Genomic DNA, 18969 nt, shown 5'->3' with positions numbered 1-18969 from the left:
TTAAAAAACATCCTCAACAATCAGTACCAACTACATAAGAATGCAAAACAACTCCAGAGGATTTAAAATTAAGATAAATGAGCACAAAAGACAAACCAGAGCTGCAAAAATGAGAAAAATGATGACAAACATTCACAAAAAGCCTCATAGCTGCTATAAAAGGTCAGAAATCAAGAGCCGAGACACTTAAATCCGCCACACATTGATGGAAAAACTCAAAGATGCAAAAAAAGTTTCCAAAAAAATACACTTCAGACTACAGAAGTCAATCTTAAAGTTATTGTTGTCCATTGGAAAAATGGTGTCTCTTTAAACATTTGAATTCAAGACCTGTTAACACCTGATCAATTCGGCCCACATAAAGACACCAACCATAGAACAAAATTTCAATGAATAATTTTGGCAAAAACACGAGTCTTCACTTATCCATCTACCCCTGCATCTTTCAGCTTATCAGTTATTGACAACTGACCTCTGGATAAATAAAACAAAAACCAGAGTTTCAGAACCTCTCAGTCCAGTCCTCCTTAAACACACTGATTTCCCAACATGCATTCTTGTATCCATCTCTGCTCTCCTCCCTCGGGCGTCTCTGGCAGAGCACCAGAGTAAAAAAATGAATAAATAATACGAAGGTGTGGTTGGATGTCTGGGATCCTGACTCAGGATTCCATTTCCCTGACAGAGAGCCTGGACGGTGTCCGTTTCGGTTACCTAGCAACTTCTTCCAGGAAAGCTGGAACAATCAGACGCAGCAAACACACAGTGAAACAAAACAAAAGGGCCGAGTCCTTTTTCCTCCTGAGCTCTGAGGAAAGCTGATACAGAGGGCTCCTCGAAACACAGATGTTAGTTGAAGTGGACAGTCCAATTCAGCACTATGTCACTGTCACTGGAGTGAGAGGCATGAAACTGAAGCCACATGCTTTCCCTTAGGAGGTCTGATGTCACGTCAGTCAGTGCAAACTGATGCCCTCTTTGACAGCAGGTACTAAACACCTCCATCAGGCACTGATTCTCTGCTGGAAACAGGACACTTTGAAGAAATGAAAGTGAAATTTATCAAGCAGAATGTGTCAGAAACCCCCAGGAAACCCAAGCCCATCCCTGATATGACAGGATCTCAAAAGTCCACCTGTTATTCAAAGAGAACCTGCTCATATGACAACATTGCTTGTTGTGTCCACCCAGAGAGCCCACATGTGCTCCCAACCAGCTGCATCCAAAGAAAATATAAAAGTTGAAGACTTCCAAAGCTAAAAGAAGCTGAATGTTGCAGTTTCAAAACTTCAAGCAAGTGAAAACTTAATTTGCTTTTCTCCCTCTCTGTCACAGAAACACATCTTCATCCATACCCTCCCACCTCCTCTCAAACGTCACTCATGAATCAGCCTCGTTTTTTACCCAAAATTCCCTTATATCCTCCCGCTTAATGAAACTGAAAGTGTGCGTAAAGCGCGTAAAACCCAGTGATCCGTTTCATCAGACATTGTAGCACTCGCTAAGGTGGTGTTAGGGGAGAAGTAGGCGGAGGAGGGGGTTAGGTGTGTACTTACTATGAGCACGGACGTCCTCACTACCTCAGACACGCTTTGCCTGAGCTCTGCAGCCGTGCCAGGTTTCCCCAGACCCCGCGTAAACCTCCTGGTCTCCGGGTGCGCAGGAGTGGCCATCGCAGCGCACAACTTTTCATCAATCCCCGCTCAATCCACGACTTTTATCAGCGAAGTTTACATTAAAACCATCACCAGTTCTACCTCTAGTTCCCACCACGAGTTGATGCCTTGGTCATGTTGTGGGGAAGCTGTAGGTTCACTCCAAAGTATCGACGTCATACTTCCCGCTTCTCCAAGTGTGATGTGCCTTCTTCCATCCGAGTTATTGTTGTCATGATAGAGTATCGTCTTCAGGAGACTTTCATTGGCCTTCCACCGCCAGACAGGAGGTGTATAATCTGCTTGCCTCTCCGTGAACTCCGCCTCTTACCGGCTTAAAGGCCAGCCCACTCCAGTGTGTGTTTGTGTCTGTGTGTGTTTCTGTGAGTGTGTGCTGGGGACTTGGCTGGACTTTGGACTGGACTGCAAGCATATACAGTGGGGAAGACTGAATAAATATTTTCCTTTCACCACAAAAATCACAAATCTGGAGAGGGTGTGCTAACTATTGTTCCTCTGGACTCCTGAATAAACCTTTTGTTTGTTTATCGATGTTAAAAAGGCACAGATTTATAGAAAACAGAAAACTATGGTTTATCTTTAAACAAAAGATGACCTCTCACTTCATATTAAGACCTGTAAAGCATTATTGGTCATGCATTTTAATGATCATGACATGTTCTTAACACTGAAGAAAATCACCACGGTGTTTGGGGCTTTAACCCACCGGCTCATTGTTTCAGTTTCTTGCAATGCAGAATATTATAAACCCTTAATTTATTCACAATAGAACATAAACAACACATCTGATGTTGAAACTGAGACATTTTACAATTTCATGCAAAATATGACCTCATTTTGAATTTGATAGCAGCACATCTCCAAAAAAGTTTGGACAGGACCAGGTTAACCATTGTGTATCATCCCCTCTTCTTTGAACAAGTCTGTAAACCTTCAGGAAGTGAGGAGACTAGTTGCTCAAGTTTTGGGAGAGGAATGTTGTCCCATTCTTGTCTGATATAGGGTTCTAGCTGCTTAACAGTCATGGTTTTTCTTTACCAGATTTTTCCTTTTCTTAGCTCCTGTGTGGGTGAAAGGTCTGGACTGTAGTAAGGCCAGTTCTTCATCCAGTGTCTTCTACTGTGAAGCCATGCTGTTGTGGTGGTGTTCCTGAGCTCATGCAGTGATTTCCAGCCCAGAATCGTGGCTGTCTTTCATGGAGTGCTGCCTGAGGGCCGAGAGATCACAAGCAGCCAATGACCTTCGGCCTTGTGCCATGCACACAGAGATTTTTCAGGTTATCTGAATCTTTTGATGATATTATGTACTGTAGAGAGTGGGATATTCAAAGTCTTCACATTTCATGTTGAGGAACATTTTTCTCACACTCTTCCACAATTTTTAGATGCTGTTTTTCCACAAATGGATGAACCTTTGCCCATCTTTACTCCTGAGAGACCTAATTAGTTGAAAAATGCAGCTGCTGTCCATCTGTTTTTCATTATATCTACTTGGTTTTTAGCCTTTTGTTGCACCGCCCATACTTTTGGGAGATGTGTTGAGACCATCAAATTCAAAATGACCTTAAATTTTTCATGAAGTAGTAAAATCTCTCAGTTTTAACATCTAATATGTTGTTTATATTCTATTTTGAAAAAATATGGATTTATGAGATTTACAGATAATTGCATTAAGTTTGTATTTAGAGTTTACACTGTGTACCAACTTTTCTTGTAATTGGGGTCAGGCCAAAACCTTCCATCTCAATTTTTTATGACTTTTTTTTTTAAATATTTGCTATAAGTACGGTGGCGTATTGCATTCACTTGAAAAAAAAAAAATCCTCCTGTTTTTACGACATAACTATCTCATAAAAAAAGAATTTATTTATTTTTGACTTTCCTGTTTTCACAAGATATTACCTCCTCTGTTACCATCAAGCATAAAGAGACAAGTCAAGCGACCCCGTAACCCCGCACCTCCAATGACTGTATTGACCTCGCACCTCTAATTACTGGCTAATTTTGTCAAGTGAATGCAATACGCCACTATACATAAGTCACTCTTTACTCTGTTGGTTGGTTTTAACCAATTTTAAAGCATTAAAAATGTTGAGATGTGTTTTTTTTTTTTTTTGATTCCCTCAAAAGTGGTGATTTTGCACGTACAAGTCTCTGGCCTGACACCAGCGTTATGTGAGTTCCACCTGGCCAAAAGATTTTTTCTGCTTTTCAAAGATGAACTATGGTTGTCTATTTGGGTATCTATATCTCACACTAGGGCATTTAATGTAGCTCTGTGGCTTTATTGACACAGAAGAGATGCTTTCTTATTTTTTTCAGCCTCATTATTGATTCTTTAGCTTAAGGGGGAGGGGTCTCATATTGATCTTTGCCCCAGGGCTCCAATTGACTAAAACCGGCCCTGCCTCACATCTGCAGCTCTCCTAGACACGTGCTTCCGCCCTGTCTCATTCTGTAGCTTTGGTTTTATATTTCTGCTCTTTTGACAGTATTTATCATCATTACTAAATTCAAGATAAAAAAAAAAAAACGAGTTTGGACAACTTTCACTAGATATATGTTATCTCAACATATGATCTGTGTGTGTTGGTCACACAGCTTCAATTTGAAAACAAGACAGCACACCTGAAGTTGAAGTTCATTTAAATTTGGTAGTCAAAGCCTGTCTTCGTTGTTTGGTTAACAGATTTGTTGATGTTACTTACAATGAATCTTTACTGATGACAGTATTTTTGGCCCCTGTTTGGGCCAGGGGTCCTATACAGTATAGGGATTTTTTTGGACAACCAAAATCTGTTTTGATGCCATTTGATTTACTCTTGGCCCCTTGTTTATATTCAAAATACAAGTTTTAAAGATTGAAAGTCATTAAAGATACATACCTTTGAATGAATAAACACATAGAATGAAACTTAGATCCCCCGGAGCATGAGGTCCCAAGCAAACATTTGTCTTTGCCTTGTGTTAAACCTGCCCATGATCTAACCTATGCATACATTAAATAAACTATGACTATGTGGGCAGAGGTTTGACTGTATAAGAGCGCATTTTATCACTTTATTACAATGCATGATTACATTTCTCAAAGCAAGAAAAATCTATTAACTTGACAGACCGAATGTTTTTTCCCCTGGTGTTTAAAGAGAAAGACCTTCTTTTGATAGATTTCAGTACAGCAAACAATAAAAATAGAAGTATTTACCGAGGCTATCGTTTCAATACATTTCCAGATGAAAAACAAGGCTTTTTAACATTCCCCTCTGTTAACAAACTGGAACAGTGTGACAGCACTCAAATGACTTGATTTATGGCGCCATCTGTAGGCCGCAACTGCACAATACACGAAGGCACAGCCTTTCAGGAAGAAATAGCACATGACAGCACTGCTTTTGCTTCCTGAGCTTTAATACAATAAAAGAAATAAAAAGTGACACTGTTCTAAGTTTGAATAAGATTTTTTTTATTGCTTTCATTTCCAAAGAGCTCTCTGTTACCTGGAAAACACTGCAACTTTCAGCAGAACTGGTTTTCCTCTAAACTTCCTTCACTGCTAAACCCCGTAAAAATGCATATTTCTTTAAATGTAGACCCATAGAAAGAATCTGGTATTTGTGTACAGGAGGCAGCTGAGTTCAGTGAGCGGTGCTTGGAACTGAAAGTTTCTCTTTTGTTTCACACGTCTTCTTTTAAAGCTTTCCACTTTGCTTCATAATACAGAGATTATGAACACGTCTCTTGCTTGTCTTACAGCTGCACGGGGACTTTAGTGTATAATAATTAAAAAAAGGTCTAAAACACATTCTTACAACAGAGTATTTACTTGAAATGGCATTAAACTATGAAACCCTGGCCACATTGTGATTCATCTTAGGTTATGTCAATAATACAGCAAAATAATTTCAGATTTTAAACACCTCTTTTTTAAGAACACATTGTGCTGGGCCAGGTTGAACTGAACACTACTGTTAAAGGGTGGCCTGTTTAACATGATTTTATAATATATTTTTTTACAGTACAGGAGATGCTCCTCGATGTAACAAAATAGTTTTAAAAAGTCCAGGACGTTGATATAAACTAGTTTGGCACTGAAGTTGCAAGACATTTTCAAAGCAGCAGTTTTCAATACAAAGAAAAAGTTGATGATGACAGTGAAGTGATAGTTAAAGTATCTAAGAGAGAAATCTGGGTATCTACAATAACATGTACCTGCTGTAAAAACAACCAATAACAACATGTAAAACCAGAAAGATAGGAAGTGGTTCAGACCATTACAAAACAGTATAAAATGACATCCTTAAAAAAGAGGTTTCAGAGTTGAGAGTAGAAATGCCAAAAAATGCAGTCTCTGATGCAGTCTAAACCAGCGGACATGTCACCATTAAAGCATTAAAAAGCACCAAATGTGCATGGACACGTGTACAAATGTCCCAGATATGTGTAGAAAAAGAAAAGCAAAGAGTCTCGCAGGACAAGAAGGGCAGGTAAGAGCCACCCGATGGGGGCGCTGTGTAGAAACAAGGTGAGTCGATCAGTGAGGGTGGGACTCTTTGTTGTTTAGGAAACGAGCACCACCGGAGGGGATTGTAGCACTGCGGATGACCTCCATCCACCTGCAGGGAGAGAAGAACGTTTTTATAGTCTCTATGAGTCTCCATGAAAAATAAGGAGAAACTGCAAACATATCCAGTAAACATACAGTCATGTGAGTTAGTTTTAGGCATTCATCACAGGGCCTGATATGCCACAATCTTGGGCTGCAGAGGGGGGCAGCCAGAGTGTTTGTGCTGCTCAGATGCCAAGGTCAAGCTCAAAAGCATCTCTTCTGTCCAGGCCTTTTCACCCCTTGTGAAGAGGGGTGGAAAGCCAGAGACTGCAGACAGTTTTTATGCCCTTGGGACATCCACAGCACGACCAGGGGCTCATGGCAACCCTAAACCCACCCTAATGGTACCCTAGGCCAGGGGTTCCCAAACTTTTCTGCCCGTGACCCAAAATAAAGGCATCAGAGATCAAGGACCCCCACCTTCCCTTGAGGGCATGGTGTTGCACAAAGCATCATGTACAAAACTTGCATTTTAGGTCACTTTTTGAACTTTTACTGACATTTAAGCACAAATATCACTTGATAACTATGTTTTATTTCAAATCTGACTAATTTTAACAACATTTTTTACAATAATATATACAATTTGGGAATTTAAATCAAAATTAAATTTCTCATTGTTTTTTGGTAAGCACCCCGTGACCCCCCTTCACTGTCTTGGGTCCCGACCCCCACTTTGGGAACCACTGCCCAGGCCACTGATCATCAACCAAAGGCCCAGGGGCCACAGCAGGCCCCCCACAGTTTCCCATCCGGCCCCCAGAGGCAAAAGGAAGTGGAAAAAATACTGTACACTGCTGTATTTAGGGTATCTGTTTTTCCCTCTTATGATCCCTACAGATATTTATCTTACTCCAAAAATAAGTGAAGTTGAAACATTTTTTAAGATTGGCTTAATGTTTGATCTGCTTTACAAAAATCCAACTATTATTAGCCATTATTAAGTGTTTTTCACCAATGAGGATGCAGCATATTCACATCAAACTATGGCAGCCCCACAAGTATGTGACTTAAATATTTCAATCGCCCCCTTGTGGCTTGCTGCAGTATAGAGATATAACTGTGCGAATAGGGACTGAGTTCACTGCTAAAGGCTAACAATAAGGTAAATTTCAAAGAAAATACAAATATTTAGACGAAAATGTTCTTTTTATTTAATTCATTAAATGGGCCAGCCCTAACAGTGTCTGCCTAGACATAAGTTGTAGTTGATCACCCCTGCCCAAGGCCATGCCCACTTGCCACCTACCCATTACTGCACCCTGAAATTATGGACTTTGTTATTTTCTCAACAAATATTTTTCCACACCCCTGGTAATATGCAAGGACATAGAGTACAACTGGGATTGTGTCAGTCCTCCTTTCTGCCTGATGGTGCCTTCAGATGAGCCATTACACACCTAACTTCATCCCCAATATGTGGCCCAAACATGCCTAAAAGTTCGGAACAGTACTGTATATGCAGATGATATGGCACTCTACCTCTCAAATGTGTATTCACTCTCAGATCTGAAATAATAGACGTGGGACTTGAAATGCAGTTTGAAGACGTAGTCTTTGTGGATATTTTCAGACTCTGCAGGGATGGTGACGGAGTAACCCAGCAAAGGGAGGCTGGCAAGTGGATAGTCATCCTGAGGAAAGAAAAGCAGTTAATCAACACAAAATTTCAGCACAGAAATCTTCCTGAGTTTTCCCTGTCTGATGGCAGCGAGGTGTGCTATTAAAAAGAAACCCAAGACTACTGGTGCGTTTCCATTTGTCCTCATAACTCGGACATTTTGAGTTAACGTCATCAAAATTGTGCCCTGAACTACCAATTCCGACCCGTAAATCACAGCAACCCCCATTAACCCCAGTTACGAGCTTGTAGCAAATGGAGTGCATTCATCTCAGGCGTGATGTCATTCCCAGATCCGACTTCTGAGGTAAATGGAACGAGCATTAGTGTCAGACTGAATCTGACTGAGTCTGACACAGCAATAGAAGGATTTTTTGCCTGTACATAGTTGATTTTTTATTTAGCACATTCACAGTATAAGCCAATGAGTGGTAAACATCCTGCCAGTGAGCAGAAAGAATACTGAGCAACTTCATATCTTGCATGATCATCACAATGATTAAAGGCCCTGGTCAAATTTCAGTCACATAAAACATCTGTAGGTTTATAAAACTACCCTTAAAAATCATAAAAATGAGGCAGTAAAATCTGCTCCACGATGGTGTGGGCATGTCTGTTGAAGGAGCAGAAGACACACCCACTCAGGAGAACTACGATACTCTCAAATTAAAAAAAATGCTACAATCTGAATGGAGGAAAGCACTCACGCCACATTATCCTGCCCCTTGACCTTATGATCAAAGTGTAGCTGCCTGGCTCTGTACCAGAGAAGATATAAAGTCCATTTTCTGGCTCAAATCTCTGTTATGATGCTTTTAATGATCCATAGACCACTGTTGCTGATAGATTTGGCAAATTTACCTCACAATAAACAAAAAACAGCATTTAACTGACTGTTAACTTTCAATAAAGGCAGTGAAATCAGCTAACAACAGGCTGAGAGATTAATTGCTCTGTGATTTTATATCATTTTTAGCACTACGGGGGCAGGGTCATTTCCCACTGTGGGCTGGTGACATACATATTTGTCCTGCCCAAATTAAATCCAGCCAGGAAAGAGGTGAGAAAGCCCAGCTCATGAAAGACAACCCCACACCATAATCCCCCCTCCACCAAACTTTACACTTGGCACAATGCAGTCAGACAAGTACCGTTCTCCTGGCACCGTCCAAACCCAGACTTGTCAATCAGATCGCCAGATGGAGAAGTGCGATTCGTCACTCCAGAAAACGCGTCTCTACTGCTAGAGTCCAGTGGCGGCGTGCTTTACACCACTGCATCCGATGCTTTGCATTGCATGAAGCTCTCTGCGCACTGTTCTTGAGCTAATCTGAAGGACACATGAAGTTTGGAGGTCTGTAGCGATTGATTCTGCAGAAAGTTGGCGACCTCTGCGCACTATGTGCCGCAGCATCCGCTGACCCCGCCCTGTCTTTTTACGTGGCCTACAACTTCTTGGCTGAGTTGCTGTCATTCCCAATTGCTTCCACTTTGTTATAATACCACTGACAGTTGACTGTGGAACATTTAGGAGCGAGGAAATTTCACAACTGGACTTGTGGCATCCTATCGCACTACCACTCTGGAATTCACTGAGCTCCTGAGAGCGACCCAGCCAAATTAAACCCAGCCAGAAAAGAGGTGAAGACCTCTCTGACTCTCTTCTTTCGTAATAACCGTTTACAGAATTATGATGCTTTTACCTGACCTTAGGCCTGACCTCATGTTTCTTTAAAAAGCAACATTCTCCGTCTTATATTTCCAACAATCTTTGAGTATGTCCACTGAGTTATTATTCATTTCTTGGACATGATATGTGCTGTTCTGAAATCTCTGAGATTTACTCCCTTACCCCAACAGCTATGCTAAGTTTAAAAGGTGGTTTTATGTTTATTTAATGTTATTTGCTTGGTTAAAAAAGAAACATAATCATATTTGTTGAGGTGTAAATATCAAAGTGTATCTCTAGCCCAAAGGCAGCTAACAAAAACAAAACATGACATGAGAAACAGCCTGGGAAAGCCTATAAACCTGCATGATAGCACACAGATTTGACATTCTGCGCAGATATGTGATGCTTTTAAGTCCAGAGGAGGGTAAACACTTGTACTGGCACAGACAGAGTAGAGGAATGAACGTGGGAGAGGCTGTGATGAGTTCAAACAGAGCTGAAAGTGAACGTTTATCACCTGGTGAGACTTGTAGAAGAACAGGCTAAAGTTGGTGAAGACCACCCAGAGTTTCTGCCAGCCGTTGCTGTTCTTGAACTTTCTCAGTAAATTTCCAGACAGCTGATTCTGCAAACAAAAGAAACAGTTTAGAATCCCAAACACAATGAATCCCATCCAAGTGTACAAGTCTATGATTTTTGACTCTGACGCAGGAGAAGGATTAATACGTCTGGGTTTGATTTAAGAGTTTTCTTTTTCTTTTCAAATTCCCATGAAAGCCCAAAAGCAACATTAATCTCAAGTATTGTCTGAGTATCCAAAGCCTCATGTAGCATACACATTGTGGCATTAATAAAACTAAAGGACCTGACTGTTTTTTTTTTTTACTCCTTTATAAAACAACTGAAAATACAGTAAACCACACTGTTAAACTGTGTGGCATGCTCCTTTATTAAATAAAATGGTCTGTTGTAGTTTATCTCTAAGAACAGTCCACAACAAATACACTATTTATGCCTATTTGAGAACTATTTGTGAAATCATTACACCGCATTCCATATTATTATGCAAATTGGATTTTAGTGTCATAAACATTCAATGTTTAATTTTTCAGACAAACTCATGGATGGTATTGTGTCTCAGGGCTCTTTGGATCACTGAAATCAATCGAAAACACCTGTGATCATTAGTTTGCCAGGTGAGCCCAATTAAAGGAAAACTATTTAAGAAGGATGTTCCACATTATTAAGCAGGCCACAGGTTTCAGCAATATGGGAAAGAAAAAGGATCTCTGCTGCCAAAAAGCACCAAATACTGCAGTGCCTTGGACAACATATGAAAACATTAGATATTTTATGAAAACTTAAGCGTGATCATGGTACTGTGAAGAAATTTGTGGCTGATTCAGAGCACAGATGGGTTCGTGCAGATAAAGGCATAATGAGGGAGGTTTCTGCCAGACAAATTCCTTGGATTAAGAGAGCAGCTGCTAAAATGTCATGACAAAGCAGCAAACAAGTATTTGAAGCTGCTGGTACCTCTGGAGTCCCACGAATCTCAAGGTGCAGGATCCTCCAGAGGCTTGCAGTCGTGCCTAAACCTACTATTCAGCCACCCCTAACCAATGCTCACAAGCAGAAATGGTTGCATTTGGCCCAGAAATACATGAAGACTCATTTACAGTCTTGTTTACGGATGAGTGCCGTGCAACCCTGGATGGTCCAGATAGATGGAGTAATGAATGGTTGGTGGATGGCTACCATGTCCCAACAAGGTTGTGATGTCATCAAGGAGGTGGTGGAGTCATGTTCTGGGCTGGAATCATCAGGATAGAGCTGGTAGGCCCCTTTAGGGTCCCTGAAGGTGTGAAAATGACCTCGGAAAAGTATATAGTGTCTGACTGACCACCTTCTTCCATGGTACAAAAAGAAGAATGGTGCCTTCTTAGCAAAACTATCTTCATGCATGACAATGCACCATCTCATGCTGCTCAGAATACCTCTGTGTCATTGGCTGCTATGGGCATAAAAGGAGAGAAACTCATGGTGTGGCCCCCATCCTCCCCTGACCTCAACCCTATCGAGAATCTTTGGAGCATCCTCAAGCTAAAGATCTATGAGGGTGGGAGGCAGTTCACATCAAAACAGCAGCTCTGGGAGGATATTCTGACATCTTGCAAAGAAATTCAAGCAAAAACTCCCCAAAAACTCACGTTTGATGAATGTACGAATTGTGATGGTGATATCAAAGATGGGCTCCTATGTTAACATGTAACTTGGCCTCTTAAGATGGTTTTGATTGAAATAGCTTTTGATTTCAGTAAATATGACCTCCTAATGCTGCAAATTCAACAAATAACCATTTTCAGTTCTTTACAACCTATAAAATGTTTTGAAACTCTGTTGTGCACAATAATGTGGAACAGTGCATTTAGAGGTTTTTATTTTTGAAATAAAGTTCTCATTGGGAGGTTTGTTCGATAAAATGTGACTTATGCTCTAATGGTTGATAACTTAAAAATTCTACTAACTATGATTTGCATCGACTATTTAGGAAAATCAGAGAAAAATATTGTTTGCATAATAATTTGGAATGTGGTGTATAACTGCTGACAAGGGCTGGGAGTTGTACGATTTGATACAAAATTGTGTGGGACAATATATGAGATGATATGATATATTGCAATACAACATGAAGCGATATGTACGATATACGATATGTGGGGGCAAAATGTGTCCCCCAGTGCATGTATGATTGGCCCTAAAAATAAAATGAAATATTGTTCACATTGGAACATAAGGCTAGTGATTAATTTTATCATGGCTTTAGCATATTTTGACAAGAATAATATATTATGGGTTTTTTTGTGTGTGTTTAAATCAAGCCAACTATGCAAATGATGAACAAAATGGCAATCAAAATAATAACAGCATCTTTTCTACAGTAGCAAATAGCAGTACCAAGGGCATTCAGGGGCGTAGCCAGGACCCCTGAACACTAATTACAATAGTTTTCATTTATTAAATCATAATAGAACAGGTCTAAACACAAGTCTTCAGGGGCTTTGGTGTTGAGTGAAACAGACATAAGAAAATACACTGAGACATGGAGACATGCTGTTGGTTTTGGATATTTCATGGCAGGCTTTAATCATATATTACTTATTTAATCTCAATGTATCTTAAAATAGTTTAAAGATAATTATACAATTGCTTTTGGCTCTTCAGTTGCATTGCCTTGCAATCTTAAGTGTTTTTCACTAAAAACAATCCCTGCTCAAATAAATATGTAAGTATGAGGCATCCCTATAACTTTTCACCCCCAACAATTTGACTTATTTTCCTATGTTGCAGGTCATTAAGCACATACACAGGGCCTCTCCTGTCTGCCTGGCTCCTTTACCTCTAGACTTGTGCAGGATTCACTAAAGGAGAGACTCTGAACACGGTACCAGCAGATAACAGACAGAGGCACTGGTCCCTGGCCACTGGGGGGCCCCACTGGGGGGGCCTTATTCTCACTGACTGGACTAGGGTCCTCTACCACGGAGGAACGCACAGACGCATGGGAAAAAATAGAGAGAGACAAAGAAAGAGAAAAACAGACAGGGAGGGAAGGACAGAAACACAGACTGAGTAGGTGAAACAAAAGCATGCAGTGACAGGGAAAGACAGGAAGGCCGACGGTGTGTCCGGGCTGTGAAGAGGACGTTGTTACAACCACAGAGGAGGAGCAGAACTAAATCAGACCTGTAAGAGTAAATGCTTGGCTTATCTACGTACTGTTCTCTCTCTATTTTTAGAACATCAGAGATTTAAAGTGCCGGGGAAGGAGAAAGAGGACAACACCACAAAGAAAAAGCCACAGTTTTAAGGTTAGAAAAAGGACATCACAGAGGTTACTACAGGTCAAAAGAGCGGAGGAGCAGTATCCTGAGCAAGGATTTTAACACAGTATCTTGAGGCAAATATTTATTTTATATGAATGTTAATAATAAGTTTAAAAAAAGAAAATTTGCAAGGCCCATCTTTTCATATTTTTGCACAATTTTTCTTCAAATCCTTAATTTTGTTCTGAGGCAAAGATCAGTTTAAAGGTACCAAGGCAATTGTTGTCTGTTGAAAAACATTTATTTTCAAATATGAGCACCCCTCTTTAATGCTTGGATCAGCAGGCATTTTTTTAACACTATTCTGCTCATTTACAGCTAAAGCTGCTTTGGCATAAGGTGCGTTAGCACTACATGAACTGAAGAACTAAAACGCTGGATTCCAAAAGTCAAAAACTGTTAGCAAGAACAAGCTAGAAATAAAATATTCAATTCCCTATTTAGTTCATATATTTTTTAATATTAGTGTATCAATGCCCATGTAAAAAGACTAATGATAATAATAAAGTGTTTCTTAATGATGAGTCTATGGTTTACTATCACTTACTATTACAGCTCTCTGCTCTTTTTAAGCTTCATAATGATTGTAACTTGAAATTCTGCTGACAATAATCACTCTGGCTGCTCTTATACAATGTTTTCATCCACACTTGCCAGCATTTTAAAGTTATAGGTAGTGTAAATAGAGTTTATGACTTTATAAAAGATTTATCTACTCTAGTGTAAACAGGAAAGCCTTGGCGTTTGCAAAAACGCCACATAAAGGCTTCCGTCTTGCCACTCCGCCATGCAACCCTGTGTAGAGCTGCAGAGATGGTTGTCCTTCTGGAACTTTTGTCCCATCCCCACACAGGATCTCTGGACCTCAGTCAGAGTGACCATCAGGCTTTAATCATCTCTCTTACCAAGGCCCTTCTCCCCACTTTTCTATTGTTGACTTATTGAAATAGTTTGACTATCACTTCTCATTTTTTCAACAATTCATCAACTTAAAAAGTTATTTTAGATCAAAATGTTTCTTGCTATTTTCAGACAGAACTAATCTCCTGGGTGTGCAGATGGTTGAGTGGTTTAAGGCGCACACCATATACACGGGCGGCCAGGGTTCGTATCCGGTCTGTGACAACAACTAATTTCCTTATTGTGGGGAAATCACTTATTTCATTTTTATGCTCGGTTTTTATGTTAAATTTGTGGAGAGGGGTCTGCAACAGACTGAACATTTCTGACAAGTCCTCTCGCAGACCGTTCACGTTCCCTCTGACAGAGGGGAAATAAAACTTTCAAAATAAAATAAGATTAAGGTAAGGTAACAATTTAAAAACCTGACCTGCAAAACCAAATTACAAAACAGTCAGTAGCCGAGTCTGCTGACAGGAAAAAAGCTTGTCCTCCATGAAAATATTCTAAAGCAGCAAGCATAAGCTCTGTTTCTACGTAAGCTACATAAGTAGATAATGTAGCTACATAGCTAACTAAACTAATGTAGCTAAGGTTAAGCTCACAAAGTAGCTACTGTAGGTAAGCTATGTGGCTGCTTTGTGAGCTTTAGCTACATTTGCTGAAGCTTCCTTAACAACATTGGCTCATGTTTCTATCTATGGCACTGGCTTATGTAGTAATATTAATTATGTAGCTAGCATAGCTATGTTAGCTTTGGACTAGCTAACAAAGCTAAAGCGAGCCACCGTTTGTGTAACTTCTTCTAAAACAGGTTGTTACACAATCTAATCATGGATTTGACCTCTGACTTTTTGCTCTGTTGTATTTATGAAATGCTGCTCAGACTAATGTTTGTAATGTAGTTATTCTATGAATGTAGCCGCCAGATTTATTTTTTTTATCTAAGTCTGGAAATATGTTTTACCAGACAGACATTGCTCAAATGAAAGGTCTGTTGAGAGGGCCTGTCAGAGATATAATGCCATGCTGTCTTGGGATTGTAACAGGTTCTAAACTTTGATAATATTCATTTAATTTACATGTTTGAAGGCTAAACACTGGGGTGACTAACCTATATATCGGTGGAAAACCCTGCAGCACAGAGTAAATAGACACAGTAAGGGACAAGCTGGGAAAACCTGAAGTTTTATCGGGTCAAGGGACAGATTTTTGCCCTTAAAAACTGGTGGAGACCAAAAACAGAGTGCTAAATGATAATGAATATTCATCACCATCACATGGTTAGAAATAAAACTATTCTCTGGTGATTAGGTCATTCAGTAAATGCTGGGTATGTAATGAAGTCACATTTTGAAAATAAACCTGATATTGACAATAAAAAGGGTATAAAAAAATCAATGTTGTCTCTACAAAAATGAGTGAAGTTATTGATTTACTTTTTGCTGAAAAAGATGTCTTAAATTGATTTTAACTTCAATGCCATACCCCACAAACAGATATTATCCTCCCTTCACATGTTCATGTGAAAAAAAGAAAAAAAGTTTTAATATTAGAAAGACAAAACAATGATTCTTGCACTACTAATAACGTTTCTAATGTGCCTTTTTTCACCTGAAGAATGTTTATTTGTTTTCTAAATCTCATCGACTTCATTTTAGTGTTAATTTAGGCAGCTATTTTTAATTTTAGTCTTAGTTTTAGTCTTTGAATGAAATGCATTTTAGTTTTGGTCACATTTTAGACATTTCTATCCTTTTAGTTTTAGTCGACAAAAACTCAAAATCATTTTAGTCTAGTTCTAGTCCATAACAAGTCCTCACATTTTAGTCTTTACTTTTAGTCCAAGCATTTATTTTCTTGCCTGAATCTGGTACCAAATCATGGTAGTGTGTTCTCTGCACTCTGCCAAACCTGGGATCCCTGCATTCTACAGCTCAGAGGCAGAATAGCTACAGCTGCATTGTTTTTTCACAGATTTACCTACAGTGGAGAAATATGGATTTTGAAAATCCGATGGAAACTACATTATATTTTAGTCAGTTTTAGTCATCACAGATCTATTTTTTTAAAGGCTGTTGATGAACATTTTTAGTCAATAAAATTAACACAGCTTCATTTCAAATATAAGTAATTTAAAATGAACTTGTGAAAAATGGGCCTTACAATCTTTTCAGTTCAATAGATTTAATCAGCTAAAAGATGCTTTTAACCAAAGTAAATTAACACTTTTATGCTGGAGTGCAGCACGTGAGGATACTGTTCCCCCTCAGATAGATAATCAAAGTGAATTAAGAAAACAGCACACACTCGGACACACAGATAGTGAACAGTGAGGCAGGGGGGCACAGAGGCAGGTCTGAGTGCTGAGGTTTGGCTGGTACCTCCACAGCTATGCTAAAGTCCACCATGGACACACTGGTGTTCCTGTGCCAGCACACGTGCACCATGGTGTTACCACGGTGAGGCGCCGGCTTGTCCGGGGAGGCGTGCGTTGCTGTTACATCGTCCTCGGACTCTGCATCCACCGAGGAGTCCTCAGGGCATTCTGGGAAAGTCAGTAGGTGGTTACTGCTAGATAATGGGTGGGTTGATGAGGGGAGAAGGGCGCTAAAAGACAGACAGTGTCAGCTCATTCACAATCAAACACTGCTTTGTATTTCTCACATGGGATTTACTCAAAAATGTCAACTGTAAATCCACGGTTAAGGTCACTTCTTGTGTTATAAATCAGTTTTGATGTCTGCGTGGTGACTTACTATTGCCGTCTGTCAGACTGCTTGTGAGAACATCAGATGAAGGCCCATTGCTGGTTTTTGCTGTCTCTATCGCTGCCTTTATGTCCTCCATCCACTTCTCCATCTCTTTCAATGAACTACACAAAAAAACATCAAAATGTTCAGTACTCAGCATATCCCATCTTTAAAAATAACAGGAAGGTCTGATGCTCAGAAAATGTCAACACAATAACAAGAGGCTCTTCTTCTTGCATTCATATTTTCATGTTCATTTACAGGATTACACTTTATTGATTTAAAATGAATAGAGTAATTTACTCTTCACACTAGCTGAATCAATACAAGGAAATGAAAAACAGCAAATAGGAAACAGCATTTTGATATAATGGAAATTACATTAAATATCAAAGAGAGACTCCTGAAGGGTGAACAAAACCACAACCTCTATAATTAAAACTGTATTTAGAAATATACATTTGCAGCTTTATCAGTTTTTTTTTATCAGCTCTATTAGGGATGTTACCCAGACAGATGTGAAATATATCCCATGCAAAGGTTATACTGTATGTGAAACAGTCAATCTGGCATGTCAGATTAGTGTTTTGATGTCTCCTACAGCATTCAATTGTATTTTTCTTTATCAGCTCTGACTCAGATTACCAACCACAGTTTCTTGCATGTAGTTAGACAATCACAGGATCTTTTTCAAATTAGACCACATAACACAGATCGCTGATTTCAAAACTGCTCCCAAGACAAAAAGTGTAACACATGTCTCAAGTATGTAGTTGATTTTTAACTCATTATGAAAAATGTTCATTAATAACCAAATATGTAAGATTCAGAGCTTTGTTTTCACTATTTTCAGCTTGAATATAAGTCACTCTCAAACTTTCTGGCCCTGTGAGAGACTGGAAACGAATGTATTCAATGAACATGTGGACATTCAATGATTTGTGCATTTGTAATTTAGATAATCATGACGCTATATGGACAAAAGTATTTGGCCACATGACCAACACACCAACAAACAGGACTTGCTCAAAGTTTTGGAGCACTTTTCAGCATTTATCTGAGCAGCTGAAGAAGAAAACTGTCCTGAAGCAGCTGAACAGAGTGGTATGACCATGGCTTGATCCCGTGTCGTTGTTAGCGTTGTTGCTAACATTAGCAAAGATGTGCTTTGCCTGAAGGTTGAACTTAAGATTCGATGTGCTTCTGTGTAAAGACAGTTCATCACTGCAGCATGTACCCACAGTTTTGGTTTTATCTTAAGTAACATTCTCCAGCTTTTAAAAAGAAAATTGCCATTAAGCAGACCTGGGTCTGTCTCCTCACTCATCACTGCTGGCTGTGTCTGACCCTCTCACCTCTTCATCCCCAGGCACATAAACATCTGCGCTGGAGGACTACAGGAGCAAGCTGTGGTCAAACTTAGTCGTATTTTTAATTGAACAATTTCCTGAAAGTACATAATAAAATATGAGGAAATTGGTTTAAACAATTCTTAAACTGAAGGTAAAACTTTAAGAAGGAGAGTCACAACTCAAAAAGCCTAAGAGACAAAGCCCAGGGCAAAGACAGTCTGAAAAGAATGGCTCTCCTCATGAAGCGTAACTACTGCGAGCTACATAGATTGTTTGAAAGTGACCTAAATGAGCTTATCGTTATTTTGGCAACTGAATAAGAGACAGTGAATTAAAATGAAACATGCCCCTAGATTTCCTGCTAAAAATCTAGGCTATGTGTCTTGTCTTTTCCACTTTAATTTGTGAGAACTCAAATGCATCTGAGAGGAAATGAAATGAATATCCTGAAAAGACCCAGACAGAAGAAAATGTGCAGCCACTATGGGTTAATTTCAGGTCAT

At 39.5% G+C, this 18969-nt stretch overlaps 2 protein-coding genes across 4 annotated transcripts in view; both read right to left on the bottom strand.

The window, feature by feature from the left end:
• Window positions 1–1928, bottom strand: part of zmp:0000001200 (dedicator of cytokinesis protein 9) — a 130809-nt gene extending 128881 nt beyond the window's left edge. Inside the window, exon 1 of the mRNA XM_041807469.1 lies at window positions 1557–1928. Within this exon, the coding sequence (XP_041663403.1) occupies window positions 1557–1673 (117 nt within the window). The 5' untranslated portion in view covers window positions 1674–1928. The remainder of the gene's footprint in view (window positions 1–1556) is intronic.
• Window positions 1929–5132: 3204 nt separating this feature from the next.
• Window positions 5133–18969, bottom strand: part of LOC121522737 (FERM, ARHGEF and pleckstrin domain-containing protein 1) — a 117330-nt gene continuing 103493 nt past the window's right edge. For all 3 annotated transcript variants that reach the window (XM_041807368.1, XM_041807369.1, XM_041807370.1), the window contains 5 exons: window positions 17121–17236; window positions 16746–16909; window positions 10092–10199; window positions 7764–7915; window positions 5133–6288 (listed from right to left, as the gene is read on the bottom strand). In XM_041807368.1, the coding sequence (XP_041663302.1) occupies window positions 6207–6288; window positions 7764–7915; window positions 10092–10199; window positions 16746–16909; window positions 17121–17236 (622 nt within the window). In that variant the 3' untranslated portion in view covers window positions 5133–6206. The remainder of the gene's footprint in view (window positions 6289–7763; window positions 7916–10091; window positions 10200–16745; window positions 16910–17120; window positions 17237–18969) is intronic.

This window comes from Cheilinus undulatus, linkage group 15 (genome assembly GCF_018320785.1).
Source record: "Cheilinus undulatus linkage group 15, ASM1832078v1, whole genome shotgun sequence".
NCBI lineage: Eukaryota > Metazoa > Chordata > Actinopteri > Labriformes > Labridae > Cheilinus > Cheilinus undulatus.
The sequence above is the reverse complement of the archived record's forward strand: the minus strand, read 5'-3'. Positions and strand labels throughout refer to the sequence as shown.